General features: G+C 42.9%; 1 protein-coding gene across 1 annotated transcript in view; it reads right to left on the reverse strand.

Moving 5' to 3' along the window:
• SLIT3 (slit homolog 3 (Drosophila)) overlaps positions 1-22,097 on the reverse strand; it is a gene marked incomplete at its 5' end in the record, with an annotated part of 547,731 nt that overhangs the window by 185,296 nt on the left and 340,338 nt on the right. Inside the window, one exon of the mRNA XM_011997974.1 lies at positions 458-529. Within this exon, the coding sequence (XP_011853364.1) occupies positions 458-529 (72 nt within the window). The remainder of the gene's footprint in view (positions 1-457; positions 530-22,097) is intronic.

The following is a 22,097-nucleotide window of genomic DNA, read 5'->3' on the forward strand; positions in this document are numbered from 1 at the left end:
TCCCTTTCTGATTCAGGTAATTCCAGCTGTCCTCCTGGCACTAACCCCTCTCTCTCTGGCCCCAACCCCGGACCCTGTTTCCCAGTGTGCCCGCACTCAAACACACTGTCCCTGATGCTGTGGCAGGGGTCTGCTCCAGCCCATCTGTTTCTCCCAGCAACAAATACTGCGGGAGCACTGGGGGAGAAGGAGAAAGACTCGACTGAGACTTAATTAGCAGGAACCCCAGTTTGTGGGAGGTAAGAAATCACACTTGGCTGCCTGCAAACACTTTGACCAAGGTGAGCCGGAGGGATCTCCTGGTTCCCAATTTTAATAGCACTGCAGCAAAAGACCAGAAATGCATCCACACAGACCCTCCTGCACGTACTCTCCCCCTCTCTCCTCCCCACACGGACACACACACATACACACATATGCACGCACACACAAGGCAGCGATCGCAAAATCAACTCACAGGATCTCCAAATCGCGCAGCGCTCGGAAGGCTCCATCTTCAATGCAGCTGATGTGGTTGTTGTCCAATTGCCTGTGGAAAAGCAGGGGAGAGCATGAAGGCTGAGCGGGGGCAGTGTGAGGGGCCGGCGGCCCGGGCCACCCGAGCGCCTGTCCCTCCACCCCCTTGCAGGCGCTGCTGGTCCCTGCCAGGAGCTCGTGCAGAGCCAGCCTGTCTGCCACGCTGCTCCGTCTCTCCTCTCTGACTGTCTGAGAGAACTACACAGACGAGCGCACCAAAAGGCTGTCAGGTCTCAGTAAATATTAATTGCGCATTTTTTTTTTTTTTTTTTTAGGCAGAAGGGAGTAATTTCATTACATTAGGGCATCCAATCCATTACGAGCTCTTACCGTCATGTCACTGAAACAATTTCATTAAGCTAAAGGCCTGTAAATCATTGGAGGTCACTGCTCTGCCCTCCGCGACCTCCCAGAATGCTTTTTTCCTCTCTCCCGTTCCCTCGTCTCCCTTTTACTGGAAGTTGCAGTCTTCTGCTCTGACACAGTGCTAAATCTCAAGGCTTTATCTGCCCAAGAGCGGCAAGGGTGCATGGGGAATATACCAATTCCAAATTAGACTCAACTAATCTAATTTTATAGTCTTTTTATTATTCTAAGCACCACATGTCTGTGGTGGTTTGATGCCTCTGTGCATTGTTACAGGCCCCATCTGGTAGGTCATTCTATTGAAGCATTTTCTGACTAAATACAGATTCCCTCAAACTGCACTAACCATCATCAACATTAAAGAAATTCATTGAGGGAAGCGTTCATGAAGAGGGGAAGAAGGAATATCGTTATTGCCTTAAAGATGTACCACTTTGATTTAAATTGGGGAGAATTAAATGCACCTATTTCCAGACTCCTTTTTTATTTCCCTTTCCATCCTGTGAGCATGAAAATAATGTCTCTTAAAAAGATGCCTTGACTAATATACATTCTAGTTGGAGACTGAGCTATTTTAGTTGAGGGATAATACATACATACCGTTTTTCTAAAAACTTAAAATATATATAATGTGTAAGTCAGGATATCAACTATGATCACACCCCAACTTAAATATCATGTATTATATACATAACCCATTTTATTCTTTAAAAAACCATAAAAAACAATAAGATGTTATACAGGAATTGGTTATTGACACCAGATTGTCATACTGTGTCCACAGAGCACACCACAGTCTTTGGGGCTGCGGGTCAGGTGAAAAGAACTATGGCTGCACTAAAAATCTCCAAGACACTTAATTTTCTCCACCTCTTAGGTGGAAGGTTTTCCTAGTGTTGGAATTTTCATGTGTAACTTGAGCTAAACGATCCCAGGACAACTCTCCACAAAAGATGTGCCAAAGCTACCTTTGGGAACCCTCTCCCAGGGCTTTATTTTCTACTGAAGGAAGGCAGGATTAAAATGAAAATACTATTATCTTTGGAAAAGTATCCAGATGTAGAATTGTATAAATGCACACAAAACGCAATAGAGTGATGCCGTGCATTACAACAGACAGGCTCTGTCACAATATTATGGGGAATTATTAATATATCATCTCAATAGATGCTCATGATACAAGATTCAGATATTTAGAATAAAAGAAAAAAACAATCCACAGGCATCTTGAGAAGCAGAAGCACATTTTTGGTTGGCGAGTTCTGTATCTAGCGTTCAAAGTTCTCAGTGATGCCCACTCACACGGAGTCTCACCGCGTCCTCTCGACCCCTAATTCTTCTGGAGCCTTTCTTCACATGAGTTTGCTGAGCCTCTTTTTCATAGATTTCTCGCAGTGTTGGGGCCGCCGATTCCCTGCAGAGGTTCTATGAAGGCAGTCTAGTCCTGCTGCTCAGCTTCTAGATTTATCATCAGCTCAGAGGCCGGTGAATCAACAACCCCTACCCCACGCCAAGGCCACCAAACCTTACCAAGCAGAAATGCAGTGGAGCTGGCTTTTGGCTCCAAGAAACTGTTCAATGAACATGCTGAATTCGGCAAAAATGGCACCATCCGCCTAAGTAGAAAAGGATCTAAATCATCACACTGGGAAGTCTGGGGTGTGTAGAGATGGCAGTTTGTGGTGCATCGGTTTTCATGCAGACATTTCATAAAGGTCCTTGCTATTAGTATATTATTTATTTACTGGATTTGTGAAGCGTTTTCTATTCCTTTTCTTTTTGAGAACACCAGAAATCAAACAGGGGACTCTAAATGTACAGAATTTTATGTGGAAAGAATGGAATCTGCAGGGAAGAAGAAAATGCCATAGAAAGAAGAGAATAAACCAAAGTGGTAGAAAGTAGCCAAAAGATTTTTTAAAAAGACTAAACACATGCTACTCAATATCCCATCACAGTCCTGCTACTCAGCAAACTGAAGTGGTGGGACAAGAGTCTTCGAGAGGGCTCTGATCATTTTCAGGCTAAAAGCAGAGACATCTAATACGTTACTAATTATGTGACGTTTAAATATTTTCAGTGGGTGGCACAAGTTGACATCTAGTTTATTTGCAACGGGGAAAACTGAGCTTTACTATAAGCATCTCTGTGAGTGTATTTTATAGACTATTTTAAAACATGAAACATCAAAATTTTAAATATTTATGCAGAAGTGTGCTTTTCTAGAAGACATTTATTATAACTGAGATTGCCTCCTTTTGTTCTAACCACAGATAAATGAAACAGACAGGGTATTCCAGTCGTGATGGTCAAGCAGCCATTCTCAAGACAAGATGCCCCATTTGTTACCGGGGTCTTTAAGGGTTTAACACCTATGGGGGCCCCATAAGGTAAACAAAAACCACAGCAGTTACTCCACTTCCCAGCTCTTATATCTCCATGGCGCCGAGCATCAGCGTATTTGTAAAAAGCCCAATTAATCGTCCATCAGCTTTCCTGATATTTCATGCAAATACACTAGGTCTCTAAAACAAAGTCAATACACACTTGGTTCAGACAGGTTTCTTTTTCTTTGCAAAATGACACCTCAGCAACATAAAAGTTAGTCCTGACACACAGGAGAAGGGAGGCAAAATAAACACAAGCCCAGCATTTCTTTGAGGATGGTGGAGTGGAGCGTTACTAAACACACAGAGAACCTTCCGAAGCTGAGGCCAAAACATCTGACTTAGCAGTTTGCTTCTAGGGGCTGATGTGACCACAGGCGGCTGATGTGTATTCTAAGCTCTCAGGTCAAAGGTCCATATCGTGTCTTTGAAAGACCTCGTTCAAAGACCCTCTCAAAAACAAATCAACAAAGCCCATTGCCTACCTTGCAACATGCACGCCATCACTCGGGAGGCATCTGCAAAAAGGGCTTTGGAAATGTGAGCAGAGAGAACTCAGCAGTTGGAGGATGCCTGAGGGCTCTCTTTCGATTTTTCCTGGGCCATAAGAAGTGTATTTCCCACAGCTGCTGAATCTTTGCTTCTTATCATGCAACATAACTCTCCCCCGTGCCTAGCGCAGTGCCAGCCACCTCACAGATGGTCACCAATGGTTGCAGAATGAGTCCTTCTGGGAAAAGGTGTCAGGGCTGAACCCAAGCTGTATGGAATAAAGCTCTAAGCCATATCGTCACGACTGTGGCCCTGTGGCCCTTCTAGTGACAATAAAGACTGAGCACTCCTACTGTGCCTGGACAGGGCTAAGCACCTTCCCTGCTTCCTTGTCTTTCTGAGACACAGACCTCTACCAGGGAGCCCTTGGGAAGGAGGCTTGGAATAAAACAAGGTTTCTGTGGGTCCAGGATGAAGATGGGGAACGGGAAGACAGGAGATTTTGGGAAGCCTGGCTATGTTTTTGGAGGCCACTTTTATTGTCCTCTACTGTATACAGGATACTCAATTTGATTTACACTCCCCTGTCTCTGAATAAGCCAAGAAGCCCCAAAACATTTCATGATATTAAATTAACTGCTCTAATTTCCCCAGGAAGCTCGAATTTCGGCAAACAATATGAGTGCTAAAATGATACCAGAGTCCATTTAGAGAGGAATCCTCCGACAAGCACTAAATGCAGACTTCCCGAGAGCAGCTTTCTGACTACTGTATTTTTATACTCTGAGAATATAAACAAGGCGGAAAGGAAAGCCAGCGTGAGTGAGGACTTAAAATAATCTCCACAAACGGCAGACTGGGAGATAGCACTTTTGTAAGAATTCCCATTAGTAAGCATAATATACTCCTATTATCACAGTTCATCTCTTTCAATTACAATGTGAAATTTCATAATTGAAGCAGGATTAGAAATATTTTTGTGCTTCAAAAATTAAAGCAGCCTATCTAAATCCTTTACAAAGGGTTAAAAAACTGGCTACAATTTAAAAAGCTTCTATCTCCCAACAATAACCAAAAAAAAAAAAAAAAAAAAAGAAGAGATAAAGAAATGTATAAAGAAATGTATAAAAAGAAAAAGAATTTTTTTTTTTTTAAATTTAGGATTTCAGTAATGCATTTAAGTTCCCATGAAGAATGCCTTGAAAATAGACATCTCGAGAAATAGGCTTTGGGTATCTGGAAGAAAAGCCGAATTCCAAACTAGGTATCTACATGCAAGGTCTGTATCAGGGGATACCCATCTAGTTGTTCACTCCTCATCCAGATGTTCTGGGGACCCAGCATCTCATCAGGTGGATGGTTAAACTTCGCCTGAGGGCACTGTCCCTCCAGGGGCCCCCAATCTGGCAGTAGCGTTCCGCTCTGAGCGTTCTGTTCCTGTTCCTCCTCATGCTACATGGGAGAAGTAGCTGAGGCTCAGCACCCGTTAGAGTTTAACAATTTGCTAATTTCTGAATAAAGCTATCCCTACCAAATGTGCCAAATAAGTGTGGGGACTTCTGTATGAAATTCACAAGGGAAGCCTTACTAGAAACCCAAAGCAAGTCAACAGTCATGAAATCCAACAAGAAATTAACCCGTAAGAGTAAGATAGTACTATGAGATGTTCACCCTATCTTAGGTACTCAGGATGAAGAATAAAGTATGAGACATTCTTTGAAAATATTTGGAAGAAGGTTGCCACCTTTGGTTTTTACACCTCAATTATATTGAAAGGTTTAAGGGAATTTAAAAACCTAAACTATAATAATTTGAATTCATTTTTGATGAAATACACATATATTCATCAATGTACATATTCAAGGTATTCTTTTTCTAGACTGAGGAGAAACAGAATGTTTTAACTATAAAAAGAAAACCAGGGGAATCCCTACTTTCATGAAACAAGGCAGAAGACAAAATGTGAAACAGCCTTGACGTGCTATTTCTTTCCTCCCTATTATCCAATTGTCCTTTAAGCAGAGAATAGGAAATCTAGAAGCGCTTTTGAAGGTTGTTTTTTTATGACAGTTTAACATTCTAAAAAATCATTATTGAAGAACAAATTATAGAAGCATTTGTCTGCTGCTAGCTGGGGTCTTTGAAAAAAAATAAAGCTCAAGGTTATTTTAACTGACAAAAGGAAAAAAAATTATCTTCAGAAGAAACGCATATACTTCATATAACTGAGTATTGGTTACACTTCCTCAGACAAATCAAACACTTGATCTAAGCCGCAATCTGCTAATGAATTGTCACTGCTTCTCATCATTAGAGGGTTACTGTAATTCTACATTAAAACAACATCTCAAATGAGCAAAAAGAGGGGAATCTATCATTTTGCTCATTTTGCACACTTGCCCACCAGACCCTACAATACATATAGATGTTTACTGATCCATGAATTATTTAAGTATCCACAGAGACCCCTGTCTCTAAAACTGGCAACTCTATGCCTATTTTTCCTACATATGTAGTTACATGTAATATTGTATCCATGTAAATACAAATATACATAACTGGTAAAGCAATTGTTGACCTCTGACGTTTAATGTGGTACAGCCAGTTATATTTACAGAGATATTTAGCTAATTGATTGTTAGCATTCCAAAGACTTCAACCAACCAAATCTACTTTGTAAAGGACAAAGTCCTAGCTTAATTAAGCTCTCTGATCAGAACAGCCTGCTTAGAACTTAGCTGAAAATTGAACAAGTCTATTTCAACAAATGTCGTTATGCATGCTTTGCCACATAGCTAGCACGACACCTTCTATTTCGTATAGATCATAATGCCGTTCAACATATGCAACTTCTCAGCAGGAGAAAAACTGCATCCACTCCAGTAGATGCTCCTGAAAGCAAGCTCTGCAATAATGCAAACAGTGATGATGGATTAGCCACAAAGAGGCACACCAGACCTTGGAGAATAAAGAGGTGTTTTACACATCGCTGGGAAATATCAATAACTTCACTTCTGTGTTTACATAGTTGCCTGTATGTTGGGCATTTGGAAAATGAATTTGTGTTGAAAAATGCAGGAGGAAGATCCCTGCAAACCAATTTAGCATTAAAGATAGTTACGGGGGACAAGCAGAGATCCCACTTAATTGTGGCGAGTTTAAATTGGAAACAAATCTCTGGCATTTCTAGATAAATAAAAGAACAACAATAACAAAACAAACAAATCCAAAGCAAATCAAATGAAAACACCCCATATTCACAGCGAGAGTATCATTTGTTTTCCAGCAACTTTTAGGCCCAGGGACCAAGGAAGTTTGGTTACTGTTTGCAAAATGTGCTGTCACACTTTGAGGCTTGCCTCAAATCTACCCTCATCCTGTGGTCATCCCCATGTTAGGACCAAAGGGTTTTATACCTAGGTGGACAAACTCCCCAAGGTTTGCCTGGGACTTTCCCTGATTTAGCATTGAAACTCCTGTGTTCAATCCTGGGAAACAAATCAATTCCAGGCAAACTGCGATGGCTACTTACCCTGTTATACCCCATGGGGCTGACTCAGTTGAAAGTAGATTTATTCTTGACATTTCATTCCCTCAACCATATCCCTCAACCTTAAAATGTCTGTTGACTCACAAACCCAGCTTTCAGTTCTGTTGGCTCTAAAAGGCTCCTCACTGCAGCTTCTGTAAAATGGGCTGCCCCTGTGCAAACACACCCATCATAAGGCAGGGGGAGTCTTGAAAGTCACTGAAACATTGGACCTTGTGTTCTCTGCCTTCCTCATTGGGAATCAGAATTTCTTTTTAAGAAGTATCAGTGTTTTACTCGCCGGCCTTACTGATGTCATGAATACTCAGAGGCTGGACAAATAAATGGCTGTCTCCATAGTGATTGGGGCAGGTTTGTGGTTTCCCTAGTTACACTCTTGAGCGATAACCATCTGTGGTTCCTCCCCGGCAGAGGCGCAGGAGGGAGGAAGAAGCGAGAAACTGGGAAGATGAAATGTGCTTTTGTTAACGGGCATGAAAAGTTATCTCCCACATCTCTGTTTTTTCCTCTGTTTTTCTAAATCACCCAGCACAAACTATAGTGAGGTAGTTTTTTTCTTTTCATCCCCATGGGGATTTCAGAAAAAGCTTCCCACTGGGCTCTAAAGATTAAACGATTCCAGCTGTGTGAATATGACCACTAAGCAGGAGCCAGAGCTGAGATATTTCTTCCTGGATGGAAGGTCAGTGCCCAGGTGAGATGTTCGTTTTCATTCAAATACAAGATTGCAAGCATCCCCACTCTGGGTCCAGGCCATGAATCGGCCCATCCTGGGGAGCGCTCCCTGACAGCACACTGAGACCACATCATCTCCTTCAGCCTTGAGAGATCTTTGTTTCCCTTTAAAAACATCACATAGATTGCCCTTCAAGAAAATTAAAGTTTCCTTGAATTTATTCACATTTCCAGCCCATACTAACTCACCCTTTAAAGGCTCTTGTTATTGACTAGCCGTTTTTTTTTTCTTATAAAAATGGAAGACTAGGGCTTGTATAATTTGTAACTATGCAAACTAAGTGATTCACATCCATGCCCCCGAGTCTCAGTTGTAAAAAGCAGATAACATTTAGTCCAAAAGGAATTTTTGTGTATTAATGAAATGTGTGCACTCTGAAAATGTATTTGTGGCATTGTTTAATTTTATTTGCTTTAAAACAAGTAATATTAAATTTAGGAATTCTTTTTTACATAATCTCCAAGCTCTCTTTCAGCTCTGAAGTTATATGACCTGAAATTGGTTTCTTATGAAATTTTAAAAACATTCTTCTTCATCTAACTTAGACCCTTCTGTGATTGGAACCTCTCTCTTTATCCCTTCTTCTTCCATCCCAAATAATCTATTATTTGAGATATTCAATATAATCTTTCTGGACTAAGGGCAGCAGTTCAGACTCACAAGCTTTTCGTACTTCTCCTGCTGTTATGAGATTGAAATACAAGAAGCCACCAAAAACCTACACCAAAGAAAATACAAATTGCTCCCTTACTGAAAGAAGGATACCAATGTGTGCACATACTCACAGTTTCCATAGTTGAGACAACTAAGGAGAGAAATTGCAAAATTTAATCTCATTTCTCGGTGGCTACTTCCAACTAATAACCAATCAAGTAATGTACCACCTAAAATAGTCAAATGCCACACCATCTATGGCATATAAGTTCTTAATCTTAACATTCCATAAACTGTACACAAACCTTCAGTGGCTCCCCGTGGCTGACATTATAAATTGTAGCAATCACAAAACCATCACAACCATGATAATAATTGCACACAACATTTATTCAACACTTATTAAGCATCAAGTATTGAACTGAGCACCATTTAAGTGTCTTATGCCAGTCTGATCTCACAATAATTCCTACAGAAGAAGAAAGTGAGGCATTGAGAGCTACGTCTTTAAACTTGGCATTGAACCCAGTTCTGTCCATGCCCACGATGACTGTAAGAGATGCTGCTCCTCTGGAAACAGCCCACACTCCTTAGCCTGACCTTAGGACCTAACTCCTTAGCTGCACCTCTCTCTGTGTAATACATGAATGCACCAAGTACTTTCATGTTTCCATGTTCACTTATGCTTGTCCTTGCCCTGTTTGTGAAATCCCTCTCCATCCATCAAGACCTTCCACAAAGGCCACATACTCGAGGAGACCTTCCTGCACAAACTCAGGCAAAATAAACTGCTCTTTCCGAGCTCTCGTGACCCTTCGGTCATCCCCTCATTCAAGCACTTACTTCACACAGTAGGACGAATTGTGAATACAGGAGAAAAAAGAGGTTCAGAGAAGTTGTTATGTAGCATCAAAAAAGGAGCTCGGCTACTACATTGGAGAGTCAAGTTCAAACCTGCCTTCCCAATCCAGGAGCCTCAGGGCTCACCCATCAAGCTATTCCACCTTTCTCTGACTTTCAAAATACAAAGACAGGGAGCCTAATATCACTGTGTGGGTGTAACTCAAGTTATTGTAGGCTGGGAAGAGGATGGTGAGAAAGCCAAACTTTAGTCTCGGTATTTATCACTGGGAACTAGTTGCTTTCATTGGACTGCAAAGTATTCCTACCCAGAAGATGGGGTTAGGGGTACGGGATGGGGGGAGCAGCACAGTCAACAGTGTCCCCACCACTGCCTCCTGTGTCTCTCAGATTCCTTGGGGGTCCCGGTCCATTTGCCTTTTAGGGTCACTGGGGATGGTAACTGATTTTAGCTCCAGTCACAGAGGATCATGGATGGGTGCCTGCACCTTGAGAGGATGCTTCAATTCCAGGTCATCTAGTAGGACCCAATGGGTGGTCTTCCGACCAGGCTGGGACAGCGTAGTGCTCTCTTGGGCACAGGCATGGCCTCTCTGGAGAAATGGTTCTCTTTGCTCCAGGCAAAAGTGGTAAATTACGCCGATTTGAATCCATCATTCCTGGGCATGGCCTTCCCCAGAGGTGATAAGGCTTGTCTTCCAAGGGTATACAAGCCGCAGGAACCAAAGGAACGGGACAACAGTAACCAGATTGTGTCGTAGGGTATTCAGGGTGAGTGGCCATTAGCAAGGCATCACTCAAAGGTACGTCTGTGGCAGCAGAGGCCAATTAAAACATGTTTTGTAAGTTCAGTGTACGGGGGATGTCAAGGTCCTTGTAATTAACTGCTGAGAGAAGGAGCATCAAAACTCAGCAGCACGTGCTGTGCTGATAGCCGCTTTCGATCTAGCTAACATGCAGCATGGAAATACTCTAGAAGTGGCCAGTTTCCTTTTCTTTACTATTATTTTTGAGGAATAATGAATGCCTGAACTTATCCGCAACAGGAGAGCGGGTACAGTCTCTGTTTCACACACTCCTGTACCTGGCCCACAGCGCCTGGCACACAGGAGGTACTCAGTAAAAAGCCCTAGGATCACATGAGATTCCACTTCCCACACACTAGAAAGGCTATCATTAAAATGATGAAAAACAGTAAGTCCTTGGTGAGGATGTGGAGAAACTGGAACACTCTTACGTGGCCGGAGGGGATGTAAAATGGTGCAGCTGCTGTGGAAAACGGTTTGGTGGTTCCTCAAAAAGTTAAACATAGACTTACCATATGACCCAGCAATTCCATCCCTAGGGATATAGCCTAAGGAATTAAAAACTGGTGTTCAAACAAAAACTTGCACACAAACGTTCACAGCGGCACCATTCACAAGAGCCAACAGGTGGAAACAGCCTGAGTGCCTGTCAACAGATGAGTGGATACACCAATTGTGTTACGTACACGTAAAGGAGTATTATTCAGCCACAAAACAGGAATGAAGTACTGATGCACGCGGCAACATGGATGACTCTTGAAAACATTATGCTAAGTGAGAGAAGCCAGACATAAAAGGTCACCTATTGTGTGATTCCTTGAATAGAAAATGTCCAGAACAGATAAATTCATAGAAACAGAAAGCAGATCAGCAATTGCCAGAGGCTGGGGGCAGGCAGGGAATGGGGAGTGACTGCTGAGTGGGTACGGAATTTCCCTTGAGGGTGATGAAAATGTTTTAGAAATAGATAAAAGTTTACCATCCCCACTCTCTTTGCCTAAACTGACATTTTTTCCCCCTGAGTCTTGAGTGATTTTTGGGAGGCTGAGACAGGTGGATCGCGAGGTCAGGAATTCAAGATCAGCCTGGCCAATATGGTGAAACCCCGTCTCTACTAAAAATATTTAAAAAATTAGCCAAGTGTGGTGGTGGGCGCCTGTAGTCCTAGCTACTCAGGAGGATGAGGCAGGAGAATCGCTTGAACCTGGGAGGCGGAGGTTTCCGTGAGCCAAGATCGCACCACTGCACTCCAGCCTGGGTGACAGATTGAGACTCCATCTCAAAAAAGAAAAAAACAAAAATAAATAGATAAAAGCGATGGCTGCACAACACTGTGAAGGTACTAAATGCCACTGAATTGTACTTTTAAATGGTTAGCTCTATGTTATGTGAATGTTACCTTAGGAAAGGAAAAAAAAGTGAAGATTGCTCTTTCCACGACAGGCAGGAACTATATGAGACCATCCCATTTTGAGGGTGGTTTCCCTCTGACGACGTCACAGTGAAAGACAGGGAAGCCTAGGATCAGTTCTTACACGATGAGATAGCAACCCTGATTCTATCTGGGTGTGAAAAGAATATCTTGGCATTGAAGAGCAATGCAAATGAAGGAGAGAAACACGAGGAAATTGAATTCACCTATTTTGGGGGATTATTTATAACAAATTTTAAAACTCTCTCCCCCAGCTTGCTTTGGGGATACTCCCAATCACTCAAGATTCACGGGGAAAAATGTCAGTTTAGGCAAAGAGAACGAGGACGGTAAACTTGATGGAAGGAGAAAAATCACCTGCTAGGCTCCCAAGTCCAGTGTAAAATAGTGTGGGATTAGCCACTGTTTTGTATTTTCCACACCACTGCTCCTGCTTTTGCATCAGTAGCCAGCACAGATAACTCAGTAGATTGCATTTGCATTTCAGAAGCCGAGTTCCTCGTGTTTGTGTGTGTGTGTGTGTGTGTGTGTGTGTGTGTGTGTGTGTGTGTGTGCCTTTGCTCAGACTGGTTCTCTTAAAAGGGGAGAAAGGAGGCCAGGCTGTTACCCTCACTCAGGGCACTGAGGGAAGTGCTTCTGACCAGAAACCCCTGCCTGCAGAGGCTGCTGGTCTGGGTGGGCTATGGACGCACGACGGCTCCTGGGAAAGAGATGGTGGGAGGGCCTGGTGAAAATGGTGAGGAGTTTTCCCTCATGCTGTCTCTAAATTCTCTCTCAGAACTCTCTGGAGCAGCCAAGTCAGTCTCACTGGTAAATCCAAAAATATCTGGGGGGCCCACAGAGATGGTTCCCACTTGGGTACCACCTGGGTGAAGGCCAGTTCTGCCCACAAGCTTCTGGGTCCAGAGCTCTTCATTGTAGCTACTTCTACTTAATTGGCTGAAGAAATTTCTGAAGAAATTTCTAATTCCTTCCCTGATTCCAAAAGGGGAAATAAGGGCATTGTTCACACTTCAGAACTGAGGATGAGAGCCACTGTTCTGGGGGAGGATAAGAAAGAGTGATTTTCTTTTATTCATTTGCCAGCAGTAGAGATTTGTTTTGTTTGGTTTTTAAGATGGTGTGGTTTAGTGGAAAAAATACAGTTTGCTCAGGAATCAGATGCTAAGGATATTTGACCTTGTTGGACTATGGCCTAACTTCTCTGGGCTAAAATTTCCCTATTGGTAAAACAAAGGCAAGAAATAGATGATTTCGAGGGGCCCCTCAAGAGCTGGCATTCAGCGCTGCTGAGTTTTCATTCAGTCCCTGAGTCCGTCCTCACATGAGGTTTTTCTCATTTTGTTGTTACAGGTACTGTCTGAGGAGTCAGATTTTATTTTTAATGCAGTACATTGAGAATGTAAGCGTAAATCTCCTATTTGGAACAGTTAAGACGAGGACTCTCCAGGGGGTCAGAGGTCTGAACAGCAGGGTGGAAAAAAACACAAGTATGAATGAATGTGGTATTAACTTCTACCAAAGCGCTCCACGGAAAACCGCCAACCTCAAAAGCCCTCAACGGTGCCCATCAGGTAGAGATTCACGTAGCAGTTCTCAGGCGGGACAAGACCAGCTTTCCAACGTCTGGATGCATACGGGGTTAGACACAAGGTGTCGGGCCAGTGAGGATCCTACTACCCCATCTCTTGGAGATGCCTCCTCTTCCTGCTCAGCTCTTCTGTGTCTTAGAAACAGCATATTTTCCTGTTCCATTTGTCACAGAAACAGCTTTTAAAGAGCATTCAACAGTGTTTCCAGCATTCAATAATTTCATAGCTTTTAGAAAGCTAAGACTAGACTCCCACATCTACTGGAAAAATGAGAGTCTAGAAGTGGCGAACACAGTCTCTGAAGGCAGAAGAGGAGAAAGCCATCCCCAGGGATAGTCTCAAATGGAGCGACTCACTGAGAAGTTCCGGGAGATGCAAGGGCAGAGAATGGGCCTTCTAGGACTTTCCCCAATATTCTCCAGTAAATTACATTAGAAATGGGCCACCCCACTCCTTTGTCTCTTTCAGAAATGATCTTTGGACTTATATTGCCCTTTCTGGCAAGTTCATTCTACTTTTCTATCCCAGTTAAAGGCTAGTTCTCTTATAAGCCTTGGTTTGGGAAAAGTAAAGTCCTTTCAAGTAAGACTTGGGGGAAAAATTTCTTGTTTCCAGATCAAATGTGTTATTTTATCAGTCATCCAAACGCCACTTACATAGTGCCCTGGACTCTATCCACAGACTCCCCTGCAGCAGCCTTCCTTATGCATTGGGCGCCCAGCAGCTTTCTGAGCTCCCTCAGCTGCTCCTGGCCCTCAGAAGCCTGTTCCTGATGGATACAAATGGATAAGCTGTGTCTTCCTATACTTCCTTAAGCTCCCTCATTCTGTTCTTTGCTTTAAAATGTTCCATTTCAAGTTAATCACCAAAGGTTTTGATTTTCCACCCTGGGTTACTCACAGGCAATCTTGGCATTTACATCTCGGGGACTCAGCACATCCCCATCAACCATATTATGCTTTGGTTCCTAGGCCCCTGGGTGGGGTGGGTGCAGGGGGTGCAAGATCCACACGTGAAATGCAAAAGTGGGTGGCTGCTGCTGCACCCCTTCTCTAAACAGAGAGTGAGGCTTGCGGTGGGGTGGACACAGTCTTACAACATGAGTGATGCTATCTCTAGGACTTCAAAGCAGAGAAGTCTGAACCCACCCGATCAGGAAAGGTTGGATAATTAGCGCTAACGTTTCCTTTGCCTGTGATGGATAGCCACTTTGGAAATATTTTCCATCCTGACTTTTCCTTGGGTCAGCACTGCGGCAGAAGGAGGGGGTGGAGAGACGGGGTCTCTCTTGGTCATGATGTTCTATACTAACCCCTCCAAGAAGAGAGAGGCCCCAGAATTGTCTCTATACAAAAGGTTTGCATTAACTGTAATGAAGCAAATGACAAAATCAATAAAGTGGGAATTGCGTGGCTGTCATAAAGATGATGTAAATCCAGGGTTCACGATGGTTATGAAGCTATTTAGAATTGTAATTAAAACCAGCACCATTTTTTTCAAGATAAAAGCCCCTTTGACAACCATAAATGCAAGCTACAGGAAATTTTCAACAAATATATTCAAAATTAATGTATGGCACAAAGATGGCATAAATTAACTGAGGATAATCCATAAGCCCAGGCTCCAGAATGTAAGAGCACTGAGTAAAGAGATTTCGATTTCACGTTTGGTTTTCAAGCAATGTGGTTTTCAATTTTAATCAAGTTAAAGCTTGACAGAGCACTTAGAGACTCTGAGTGAATGGCATATTTCTGACAACTACTTTTCAATGAGACTAAAAATGCTGTCTCTGTATTTGCCCAACTTGAGATCTCACGGCATTTGCTATTTTATGCATCCCACACATTTCAGAACAGAATTCAGGAGCGTGCATGTAGGAGATGACCTTTTTGTTTTATTTGGGAGTGGGAGTAGGACAGGGAGAGAGAGGAAGGGGATGGGCTGTCCAGGTCTTCCAGTCCTAACGAGTTATCTTCCTTGGACTTATTTTCTGCGCCCTGATTACCAACTGTAACACTGAGATTTCTTGGGAAACATTCACCTACTTACTTATCTATGATCCTACCTTCCTCTTTCCTTACCTATCCACGCACCTAAATTCAGAACATCACCGTTTGCCTTTAGATCATTAACAAAATCACCTGCTATGAACTTCAACTCTGCTGAAGGAGATTCCAGCCCTCAGGGTGGTTGCAGCTATAGAATTGTAACATGCCACTGTTGAAAGTGATCTCAGAGATTATCAGATGCAAGCCCATAATTTTCAACAGAAGAGGAAAGTAAGGATTAGAGAGAAGAATTACTTAAAATCCTGAGATAGCATTTGGCAGAGAAGTAAGGACTTGATTGCTAAACCCTTGGGTCACACTGTTTAGAGACGAGTGACACCTGATACACCAGTGAAAAAAAGTAAAGCAATAAAAGGTGATTAAATTATATCTTCAAGTCTGAAATGCTACTAGAACTCAGGGATGCTTGACTCTTTCATTCCATCTGGGGCTTCAGTGTGGTGAGAAGTGGAGGGATTGAGGAGTCCCAGGGATTTAGGGGTGTATTAATTATGTTTCTAAATTTTCTCTACTTTAAAATAGTTTGACATCTTGTTGGGGGAGGGAAGGGTTCTTGGCATGGGAGAGACTGCCCCTTCCAGAGCTAGCTCATTCCTAGAGACAGTAAACACATTGCCAATGAGCCTATCTTTCATATACAGACCAACTAATCCCAAGTCCATATCCTAACCACCAGCTGTATCTAGCTCACACACCAAGCCAGCCTCTACTCTGCCCTAAATCAACCCAAGGCTGTATACAGGACGACTAGGAATAGCCCTTATGCCCCAAGGCCCACATGAATTATTCAAACTAGCCATTCTTAAGCCGTTTCCCCTGCCCTGCCTTGCCTTTCCTATGAAACCCCAATAAAGGCTTTGGCCCCAGCTTTCCCCTTGCTCCTGTTTCTGCATTCTGCCCGACTCTGGTGCTTCCTCTGCGGCCCTGAATGACATGCTGTGCCACCATTTCTAGGGACCAGTGAGTAACAGTAAACTTTTTGTAAATAGCATTGACCTATCTGTGTCATCCATCAGTCGCCTTTACAAATTAAGACCCAGACACAGACCAAGGGAACCTAGGTGCTGGTCTTGCCAATTGGCCACATGTTTAAAAGGAGAAATTGGGACCATATGATGTATTTCTTAAAGCCCTCTCCAGCTTGGTAAGTCTATGACTTTCAGTAGGGCAACCTGAATTCCACGCAGTGTTCCCGCCCCCGCTTCCCCACCTCGGCCCTCCCAATTTGCCCCATTTCAATAGGCAGTGAGGCTGGTTGCAGTAGAGGAATTGCATGCTAGCCAAACCACTTATTATAAAAGCACATCTCATACCTGCCTTGGTAGTAAAGTGGGCAAAGAAAGGAAATCATTTCAGGAAATCTAATTGCATTAAGGAGCTGATTCCAGAAAAGGGTCTTGGCTTGACATACCAAGAAGACTCATCTTCCGTGACAACAAACAATTTGCCAGAGAATATTTGCACATCCACAACTCAATTGTATGGGTTGACAGCAAGTTCCCCAAGCTGCACGTGGACCATTCTAATGGCTGGAAAGGTGTAAATGGTATGAAGCAATTTCACAATGGACCCAAATGGAAGTTCAGTGCTAGTGCTCACTTTAAGATGGCCAGAACATGTAAAGAGAGCCCAGGAAGGGTTAAACTGTTCAACTTCGGAGGCACACAGTAAGGAAGGGCTTAGCTTGGGAACCTTGGTGTTTTGGTGTGCATGGCAATGATGTACCCCTTTCAACATTAGCAGCTGCTTAGCAGCAGTGAGAGCATCATTTAATGGGACCATACGAGATGTAACTACAAGAGACCAACACTGTCCTTAGAGAACAAAACAAGACCATTTCTGAAGCAGAGCTAAAGCTGAGAATCTTGGCTTTGTGGTCTGTTTATTTTTCATGTAGCTGGAAACCATGTTTAAGGCTAACACTGGGTCAAAGGAATCTCTCGAGATATTTAAGGCATGATACAAAAGCATAAGAATGATACATCGGATTTTGGGGACTTGGGGGAAAGGGCAGCAGGTGGCAAGGGATAAACACTACACACTGGGTGCAGGGGACACTGCTCAGGTGATGGGTGCACCAAAATTTCAGAAATCACCACTAAAGAACTTATTCATGTAACCAAACACTACCTGTTCCCCGAAAACCTATTGAAATAAAAAATAAGGTATGGGCAGCAAAAGGCAGATTAAAGGGAATGGGGCCAGGGACATTCTGTTTTAAAAAAATTTTGGAAAGCTCCTTGTATTTCAATTCCTGTGAAATGTCTTAAAAGTCAAGTACAGAAAACTCCAGAAACTAATTACAGTTAATTGAAATGTTACTACATGATGGTGTCCTTCTTACTCTTATTGCTTTGGGTTGAATCACCATTACTCAGCCACAACTCTCTCCCTATTCATTTTTCTCTATGCAAATCCTAGAGATCACTCAACAGAACACTGGTTTTTTGTTTGTTTGTTTGTTTGTTTTGAGATGGAGTTTTGCTCTTGTCGCCCAGGCTGGAGTGCAATGGCACAATCTTGGCTCACAGCAACCTCGGCCTCCCAGGTTCAAGTGATTCTCCTGCTTCAGCCTCCCGAGTAGTTGGGATTACAGGCAGCCATCACCACACCTGGCTAATTTTTGTATTTTTAGTAGAGACAGGATTTCACCATGTTGGCTAGGGTGGTCTCGAATCCCTGACCTCAGGTGATCTGCCCGCCTCAGCCTCCCAACTAGTTGGGATTACAGGCAGCCACCACCACACCTGGCTAATTTTTGTATTTTTAGTAGAGACAGGATTTCACCATGTTGGCTAGGCTAGTCTCGAATCCCTGACCTCAGGTGATCTGCCCACCTCAGCCTCCCAAAGTGTTGGGATTACAGGCATGAGCCACTGCGCCCAGACTGAACATTGGGTTTTATCTTCTTCATTGTCTGGTGTAGGTAACAATGTGGGCTGGGAGTGCAGATGGAGATGAATGCATAAAACACCTATTCTATCAGCCTGAAGGCATCCATGGACCCAAATCACATGCAGTCTGTTGACAATGACCCAAAGTTTGATTTGCCAGATGACTGAATAATGACTCAATATTTGTATTTTTCCAATGAATCAGTTTTTTTCAGTGACCATATGGAGCCAGGAGCATACTTTGAACTTGGGTGTGGAGTCTTTTTTCAAGAAAGAAGCAACTAAACATTTATGGCTTTGTGAGCTGAATATGCTTAAGTAGACAAAAGCGATATTCAGCCAGTGATCTAATTGACATTTTACTTGGGCAAGAGAACTGGGGCCGGCCCAATGGCAGGCAAATTCATTTTCCAAAGGTCATGGGGTTGGCTGCTGGTGATTCGTTGTTGAAAGATATCTCAGGGCTGGTCAAGGCCACAATCAGAAATGCCCGTTGAATACAAATAATTCCCTTCATTCAGAACTGACAGTCACAGCCGTGGGTCAATGTGGTTGTACTTATGCAAATGGTAATGATCATGGTTTCCAGTTATGGAGGGTCAACCGTGGCAGAGACAGAGGCAGTGTGGGGCATGGCCAGCTCAGAGTCCTGTTAGTTCTTGCTGGGAAAGTGCTCTCTGGCATCAGATGCTGGGGAATCAAGTGAAATGGGGACACCCCCATTCTTTGGGCTGAGATCAGATGGATTTAACTCATAAAATTGTTTTATATTACACAAATATATGCACATGACAAAAGAAAATCCAGAGAGATCAAAGAGTATGGAATGAAAAGCAATACCCTTCTGCCCTGTTCCCCAAGTTGAGAAGTTTGCCTTTCCAGAAGCAATTACTGTCAGCATTTCCTATGAATTTGTCCACAAATATTTCACATATATAAAAGCACATGTGGGCCAGGTGCGGTAGCATGCCTGTAATTCCAGCACTTTGGAAGACCAAGGCGGGTGGATCACCTGAACTCAGGAGTGTGAGACCAGCCTAAGCAACATGGTAAAACCCCATCTCCATAAAACATTCTTTAAATATTAGCCAGGTGGCCAGGTGCAGTGGCTCATGCCTGTAATCCCAGCACTTTGGGAGGCTGAGGCAGGAGTACTGCCTGATCTCAGGAGTTCAAGACCAGCCTAAGCAACATGGTAAAACCCCATCTCCATAAAAAATAAAAGATTAGCTGGGTGTGGTGGCATGTGCCTGTAGTTGCAGCTACTGCAGGGGCTGAGGCGGAAGGATCGCTTGAGCCCAGGAGGGGGTAGGTTGAGGCTGCAGTGAGCCACTGCACTGCAGCCCGGCTGACAAAGTGAGACCTTGTCTCAAAAAAAAAAAAAAAAAAAAAAAAAAGTGCATGTCAACAAATACAAGCATAATGCTTGAAAACACAAGTGGTAAAACACTGTACAGACCATCTGCACCTAGTTTTCTCATTTATGAGCTCTGGATATGTTTCATATTATATTTAAAGATCAACCTCATTCCTTATAACAACTCTACAATAGTTCGGTGAATGAACATACCATGATTCATTTGCCTTGGGTCCTATTGGCGGGAATTTAGGTAGCTCCCAAGACATTTTCTCTGCAAATAACACTTACCTAAACATCTCTGGGGACTTAAATGAGATTATGGTTTTTTTTGTTTTTTTTTTTTTTTTTGAGACAGAGTCTCGCTCTGTCGCCCAGGCTGGAGTGCAGTGGCCAGATCTCAGCTCACTGCAAGCTCTGCCTCCCGGGTTTACGCCATTCTCCTGCCTCAGCCTCCCACGTAGCTGGGACTACGGGCGCCTGCCACCACGCCCGGCTAGTTTTTTGTATTTTTTAGTAGAGACGGGGTTTCACCGGGTTAGCCAGGATGGTCTCGATCTCCTGACCTCGTGATCCGCCCGTCTTGGCCTCCCAAAGTGCTGGGATTACAGGCTTGAGCCACTGCGCCAGGCCGCGAGATTATGTTTAAAGTAAATTTATCAAAGTTAAGTTGATAGATTGAAGAATATGTGTATGTTCAATTTTGGTAGCTGTTGCCAGATTGCCTGTTGAGGGGGTTATACCAATTGGCATTCCATTCCCACCGTCAGTGTAAAAGACGGCCCAACACCCTTGCCAATTTAGTATCCTCTGAATTCTTACCAAGAACTCAAGAAATCTCTCTAATCACATCTAAATTTCATGGGAAGGAGTTGAATACGCCATCTGAAGTCAAGATAACCATGGGTCATATGTACTCATGTAGGCTTTCTTCGCAATTTACATTAGTTTTCTAAGACAATGGGATAGAGGACAGATTTTCCCCACTCTGGTATTTGCCATCATTGTTGTTATGTTTGGTCATTGTAGAAATATTAGAAAATGGATAGGGATGGTGGCTCATGCCTGTAACCCCAGCACTTCGGGAGACCGAGGTGGGTGGATCACCGGACATCAGGAGTTCAAGACCAGCCTGGTCAACGTGGTGAAACCCCGTCTCTACTAAAAATACAAAAATTAGCCAAGCGTAGTGGTGGACACCTGTAATCCCAGCTACTTGGGAGGCTGAGGCAGGAGAACCAATTGAACCTGGGAGGCAGAGGTTGCAGTGAACCAAGACTGTCCCATTGTACTCCAGCCTGGACAACAGGAGCGAAACTCTGTCTCAAAAAAAAAAAAAAACCAGCAAGAAAAAAAAGAAAATGGGTAAGGAAAAAATATAAAATCACTCTTAAGTAGTTACATGAGGGAAATGAAAACTTGCATTCACACAATGACTCATCTAATTCAATGTTCATAGCAGCTTTATTCATAATAACCCAAACTTGGAAACCACCCGAACGCCCATCAACAGGAGAATGGATAGACACACTGAAGTATACCCATACGCTAGAATACTACTCAGTAGTAACAAAGAACAAATTACTGACAATACGACATAGGGTGAATTTCAAAGTACTGTGCTAAGTGAAAGATGTTAGCTGCATAAGGTAACATACTATGTGATTGCATTTCTTCCATTTATATGAAATAGTTATACAGGCAAAACTGTAGTGACAGAAAGCAGATTGGTGTTTGCCAGAGTCCATGCATGGGAGAGAGGACTGACTGAAGACAGAAGGACATTTTGGTGGTAGTTACATGGCTATTCACTGGTCAAAATAAATAGAACCATATAGATGAAATGGATGCATTTTTTAGGTAGATTAAACTTCAATAAAGTTGATTTAAAAACTAAAATCATCTAAATTCCTATCACTTAGAGTTGACAGTTGCTACCATTTGGTTTATGTCCTTCAGACTTTTTTCCCCATGCAAATATATATATAAAATCATATTCAAACTTTTAAGTGTACCTTCTATTTTATTTAATTAAATGGGAACATATGATTTGATAATCTGCTTTGTTAAACAAAATACTAATAATATATTGGTTAGATTATTTAATGGTTTAATTCCTTATCTCAAACTGTTATCTCATTCCTAAACAGCTTCACCTTCTCCCACCTACCCCAACTGCGGTACAGTAACCCAATCGGAGGAAACTCTGTGAGTCTTGGCATCTCTTTTTCAAGATAGCTTTTTCACTTTTTCCTTCTCTCTATAAGACGTGTGGATTAAACTGGCCCGGGACAGATGACAGCCAGCTCACAGTCTAGCCGGGGTCATGTTTCCAAGGTGCAGGTGGAGTCGGCATTAGCTGAAAGCTGGGCCAGACTCCATACT

The sequence above is a fragment of the Mandrillus leucophaeus genome, unplaced genomic scaffold (assembly GCF_000951045.1).
Source record: "Mandrillus leucophaeus isolate KB7577 unplaced genomic scaffold, Mleu.le_1.0 Scaffold115, whole genome shotgun sequence".
Taxonomy (NCBI): domain Eukaryota; kingdom Metazoa; phylum Chordata; class Mammalia; order Primates; family Cercopithecidae; genus Mandrillus; species Mandrillus leucophaeus.